At 36.3% G+C, this 6,582-nt stretch overlaps 1 protein-coding gene across 9 annotated transcripts in view; it reads right to left on the bottom strand.

Annotated features, from left to right (window-relative positions):
- Window positions 1-6,582, bottom strand: part of Csnk1g3 (casein kinase 1 gamma 3) — a 90,349-nt gene that overhangs the window by 52,389 nt on the left and 31,378 nt on the right. For all 9 annotated transcript variants that reach the window (XM_031365701.1, XM_031365702.1, XM_031365699.1 and 6 more), the window contains one exon: window positions 3,741-3,781. In XM_031365701.1, the coding sequence (XP_031221561.1) occupies window positions 3,741-3,781 (41 nt within the window). The remainder of the gene's footprint in view (window positions 1-3,740; window positions 3,782-6,582) is intronic.

The raw sequence follows: 6,582 nt of genomic DNA, 5'->3' as shown, positions 1-6,582 counted from the left end.
ATATATATATATGAAACTCACTAGAAACTTAGTATAAAAGGATTCTTTCTAGAAAGCAGTAAATTTAAATCTTGTGGAGCAATACAAAGCAATAGTTAAAAGCAGAGATTGTACTGTGCTTGAACCCTCGATTTCTCACTCTACTAGCTGTTTGACACTTGGAAAGTTAGCTGAGCTTTATGTATGCTGCAGTTCCTCATCTATAAATTAGGGTTAAAATTTTTTATGGTTCCTCTTCAATATACAGGAGAGTGGGGGGGTATGGGGGGGATGTTTGTACGTGTGTGTGTGTGTGTGTGTGTGTGTGTGTATGTGCAACAGAAAATTTAAAGTATAAAGTAATTAAACTAGTATCTTCCACATAGCACTGTATTATACATAAATTTTGGTTAACTATCTAAAAATATACAACCTTAAAATGGGAAACAATATCCACTTAAACCATCACACCTGAAATTAAAGATATACCTAATCACTGATATCCTCCAGGTAAAAAGAAAAGGAACTAGTCCTGGCTTAGTTTAACAATTTCAGACTGATTCCAGTAATTCAACAGCAATAATATAATGTTACGACATCACCATGTAGCTAGTCACATCACCAAAGAATGACATTTTCAGTAGTCACGGCAACCAGTTATTATGTGAGTGGAAACACCTAGATAAGCCATCAGTCTTGTAAGCTGCAGCAGAACTGAACTAGCCAATAAGTCCTGCTTTCAAAATATCAAACAGTGCCTTTATCTCACCAAAATACAGAAACCAGGTATGTCTAAAATATAAAAACATAACATTTTCAAATGACTATCTTTATAGTTGGTTGTAAACAAAATTAGACCTTGCCTATTACACTGAGATCTAATAAAACATCAAACCACACACACGGAAATCGGTAAACCAAGGACCAAAATGTAAAACATTTTCTGACCTTCCAATAAATATAGAGAATATGGCTGTAGGCCATACTTACCTCAAAACAGAAAAGTAAATATGTTGCCAATTACCCTAAATTTTGAGAAATACAAATTTTTGGACGTAATGCTGATCAGAGCACATAAAAAGAAAAGGCTTGGTGTGGAGGTGCACGCCTGAAATCCTAGCATTTGAAAAGTGGCAGCAAGAAGATCCAGAGTTCATGGCCATTTTCAGCTTCATAGCAAACTCAAGGCCAGTCTGGGCTATAAGAAACTCTGCCTAAAGGCCAGTCAGATTAAAGGAAGGATGCCCTGTCCCACATCTCCCAGAAAAGAGCAGAAAAGAGAAAGACACACACAGACACACACACACACACACACACACACACACACACACACACACACACAAAGGAAAAAAATGGGGAAAAAGTCCTATATGTAGTGTTTATAAGAGGCTGGAAGATGGCCCAGGAAAGGGCAGAAAAGGGAAATACACAAATAAAACAGAAACAAAGTCCTATATGTAGTGTTATTAGAGGCTGGAAGATGGCATGATTTGTTTTTACTAAGGCACCAGTGGTAGGGACAGGACAAACTCTAAATCTGAAAATAGCAGGATCCCACCTAGTGAATTAACTAGACAGGGAGCAATCAACCTAATAGTGGCTCCTGTCTCTCGTTCAGGATATACCCTCTACACATAGAGCTGTTCATTAAGGCCACTTCATCACTAGCACAGAACACCACACATTTCTATCCTGACATCCAACTACAACTCCAATGCCATTCAAGGGGCTAGAACATGGAAAAAGAGAACAATTCCAAACAAAATCAAAATGCCCATTAAAATATTGTTCAGTTCCTGTATGCTGAATCTCTCTCCTGTGAGTCCCATATACTAACTCCTCTTGTCTGCTTAAATTGGCTTTCTATGTAGCCTTTAAAAATTATTTAATGCAGTGATTCCTAACTGGGCAAAGTGCTGAGAATAAACATGATTGAGTGTTCAGCCCTACATCAATATCAAGCAAGCACACTCCCCTACTTCACTCCTGCTACCTCAAGGAATATATCCTTCCTGAAGAAGGCACAGAAAGAACTGAGGAGTCAGACGACAAAAGGGGTACTGGGAAATGCTGTCTTCTGGACATGACATGGCCACTGCCCTCATGAATTCAGGACAGCTAAGGCTGCCTGCACAAACCCTGGCCCATCAACATTCCAGCACGGATGAAGGGGAGGGATGCATAAGGCATTCTCCCTGGCTGATGAGCTATTAGCAGTTGATAGCTGCAGAAGGGAAAGTGAGCTGGGGGAGGGAGTGTATATGTGACAAGGTGACCATGTTCCAGTGGATAGCCTAACACTACACTACAAGAATATAAGCAGCACTAACTGGACTCAGTGAGCTTTGTTTTGTTGTTTTTAAATGGACGTGAGATAGAAGGTGAACTTACTGGAGGAAAGGAGAGAGAGGAGAAAATGGATATGATCAAGATACCTTGTCTTCATTTGTAAAATGGATAAAGAATAGACTAATGTTTTTAAAACAAAACAATATTCCTGCTATTTTGGGCACATGGAACCTTAATATTAAAAAATGTTATCAAAAAGTAAAAACTATTTTCTCAATTTTGACATCTCTTAAGAACTTGATTATATTAACTGACTCTCATGACTGATTACCGTAAGTCCAATTTAAAACAACAGTGGTAATCTTGTCATAACCCAACCAGACTTTGTATTATAAAGTCAAGAGACTAGACCTTGAAACCAGCAAGACTTCATCTGGATAAGCCCAGTGTCAGTCCACTTGTCTCAGTGATACACAGACTGCCTGCTTCTCTTCAATTTGAAGAAAAGACGGGAAACAGCACTCCAGGCAGCAGGGACTTTCCACTGCGGTTCAAAAGCTTGCTTGCTTGCTTGCTTTCTCTCTCTCTTTTTTTTTTTTTTAAATTTCCTCCCACGGCCTCTTCCTCTAGCAGTCTGACTCATACCACCCTAATAACACAGGTCACACTGTCAGGGACAAGGGTGACAGTGTGAGGAAAATGAGAACACCAGGTCAATTTGGATCTGAGGGAAATTGGACCAACAACCAGAACAAGAAAATATGCCTTATAAAAATGGCTCCTAGCACCACGCAGGGGCTCACACCTTTAATCCCAGCACTTGAGAGAAGCAGCCTGGTCTACAAAGTGAGTTCTTTGATCTAAATAGGCTCTGTCTCAGTCAGTGAATGAACGAATGGGCAAATGAATAAAAATGGTTCCAGGATACAAATACTTCCAAAGAGATCTGCTTTGTGCCTGCCATACTGAGCACATGAAACTTTGGAACACTCCTGAGTCAGTCAGCTCTCATGGGTTTTGAATCCCTGAAAGTCAAGCAACAACCAGCTTTACCGGATTTATAAAACACTGGTAGAAAAAAAAAAAACCTCAGAAGACAATTGGCACCCACCCAAGTGTATGTTCAAGCACGATCCTGAATGCTAAAGGCATGTTTCTCTTCTCTAATCAGAAAGAGAAATTTTGCTTTTATCCATTTGAAAATTCCTTTCACAATTAAAAATACTGCCCAACTACAAAATTTCACTTCCATGATGCTGTCAAAGTAAAGACAAGAGTTTTCATCATAGAGAAAGCACTGACACTCTACACATCACAGGCTTCGGCAATCATGTCAGGGTCATGCTCACAAAAGCCCACTCATAGAGGCATTTTTCCCTGTGAATGAACATCCAAGTTATAAATGTAAAGATGAAAAATTAATAAGCCAATAATTAAAAGAAATAATTGTAGAATAATCAGTATGAACTTACCAGTTTAATTGCCACATATTCATTTGTGTATAAATTTTTCCCTTGAAAAAAAGAAGATATATGTCAGATTCTGTTAATCCTTTTAAATCTACCTTGCATAACCTTTACGATCTGTACTCTGTTTAAAAATCAAAAAGTATATAAGACATTAAATAAGCACTTTACTTTCAACTCTTACGACAAGAAAATTGCTAAATTTGCTATCAACTCAATAATGCATTCAATGTTTTACTTAGATTCCAGGTAGAAACTAGTACTAATATACATGTTATCCAATTATAAGAAAAATATTCTGACTCTGTTATAATACTGCATGCAACTTAGGAAACAATCAATATTCAAGTAAGTAGTTAATACACTTGAAGCTAGAATGCCTATGTAAAATAAGAATATAAAACTCATCCATCCGTTTCCTTTTAAACCATTATAGGATATTATTAGGCCATATATTTAATCTGATATATATAAAATATATAAAAACTCTGATAATTAAGTAAGGAAACTAATCAAGCCGAGCAGTGGTGGTGCACACCTTTAATCCCCACACAAGGGAGGCAGAGCCAGATGGATCTCTGCTTTTGAGGCCAGCCTGGTCTACAGAGCTCCTTCTAGGATAGCCAAGACTACACAAGGAAACCTGCCTCAAATAAATAAATAAATAAATAAATAAATAAATAAATAAGAACAATTCATTAACTACTTTGAGAAAACTTACAATCAAATTAATTCCAACTATTTAAAATTAAATATAAGAAATGAAACAAAAAAATATTTATCATCTCAATATATAGAGACTTTTCTGGGGATAAGAAAACATGAATAGAAGGTTTTATACATATTTGGTTACATGAAATACTTTAAACTTCTAAAGACTGAAAGTTATGTTAAATACAAAAGCATGTAAATGAAGTTAACATCACTAACATGAAAAGAATTTAAATAAACTAATTATCTTTGTGTTGGCCTTAAGCCAAGAAAATTCGAATGGTCAGAATCTGCTGCCCCAGGAGAATACTATGGAGAATAAGAGCTAATAAGGATAGAAGGACAATTTGAAATATAAATTAGCATGTATCTTTATAAATACATCAAAAAGAATGAAATAAAAATAGCATGTTGCTTCTCGATTTCCCGTATTTTTTATTATTATTGTTTTTTTAAGACAGGGTTTCTCTGTATAGCCCTGGCTGTACACCAGGCTGGCCTTGAACTCAGAGATCCACCTGCCTCTGTCTCCTGATTTCCAGTAATTTTTAATTAGCAAATTACTATTGTACTCAAATTACAAATTACTATTGTACTCAAAACAGAATGACTGTTTGTTTTTAAAATGAGAAAGTGGCTCTGGTTACAAAGACTACTAAAAACAAAACAGGCAGTTTATTAATTTCACGCATGGCATTTTCCTGCACAGTACCCTTTAACCTTTCATACAGCTCCTAACTTCAACCTCAGATGTACTACCATCTTTATAGAGCAGAATATTCATATAAATATTCTAAATATTGCCCTTATTGCATAAAAGTGTATAAACATGGGAATCATTCACATTAATGCCAAGTGGCATAGGTCTCATGAGCTCAGCATATTTGAAAGATTTAACAAAACAGAAATACTAAGTGTTGAGAATCAAGCTCTATTCTGAAACTCATTAAACAAACATTCACAGCTTTCAAACTTTAGAGAATATTTTGTATTTTTAAGCAACCGATTTAGCATCTAGAAATGTTTTCATGCACATTTTAAACTCATCATATACGATGACTGTAGGTATCTGTCAGGAAACCTAGGGGAACAATGAGGAACCTGTCTTTAAGGGACTGGTATCTAATTCACAATTGAGCTTAAAGACAGAAAAATATATATTTCCTCAAAGTATTATAATCCCTTCACAACTATCTTTATATAATTTTTATTCTGAACTATGTGCAGGAAAAATTTAAAAGACAAGTAGTTAAATACAGATCCTACAGAACAAAACATAGAAACACTTTTGTTGGTTTCATATAGTCTAAACTTTTATGTCACAGCAAAAAAGAAAAGAAACAAACAAAAAGAAATTGAATCCTAAATAAAGTATCACCTTAATTATTAATATTAAAATATCAGACTGAACTGTGGGAATTACAGTTATAAACATGAACAAAGAATAAATAATATACAGTCTTGTCCCTGAGTAAAAGCCACAGTCCTACTGTTAGAGTTTAATCAATGTGTGTTAAACACACAGAAGTGAATGGTGTACAGTGTCTGCGTGTCTGGTAGTAGGGAGATGGAGGCATACATGGATCCATTAAGGCTCCAAATGGACTGGGTTAGTTCACTGATATCTTTATCTCAAGCGGATTTCCAATTCAGATTTCAGTGTATTGAACCTGAAGAGGTTTTACCAACACTGTGGAATAGGAGTTATTAGAGAAAACTATGACCTTCAGATGCTACATTTATGTGTCTAGCAGGAACTAGTAGCTGTCCATCAATATTAACTCTGCATTTAAAAATAGTTGTCCATCTAGAAACTCTATTTTCCAGGCATTTTCAGCTTAAGGTAGCCAATGGCCATGAAGTATGGCACTTCCAATTTCCAGGAATAGACTATGTCACTGATTCTTCTTCCTTCTGTTTGGCTAACTGGAAAGGAGTAACAGCTAGCGAGATCACCCTGCAGACACCACAGTTCACACGCTGAAGATACACATGTATCTTGAGCTTTCTTTCTCTGGTCTGTTATGTAGAAGAAAATGAATTTGATTAAAATTACTGTATTTAGCCCAGCAGTGGTAGCGCACGCCTTTAATCCCAGCACTTGGGAGGCAGAGGCAGGCGGATTTCTGAGTTCGAG

Source organism: Mastomys coucha, unplaced genomic scaffold (assembly GCF_008632895.1).
Source record: "Mastomys coucha isolate ucsf_1 unplaced genomic scaffold, UCSF_Mcou_1 pScaffold13, whole genome shotgun sequence".
Taxonomy (NCBI): Eukaryota; Metazoa; Chordata; class Mammalia; order Rodentia; family Muridae; genus Mastomys; species Mastomys coucha.
The sequence above is the reverse complement of the archived record's forward strand: the minus strand, read 5'-3'. Positions and strand labels throughout refer to the sequence as shown.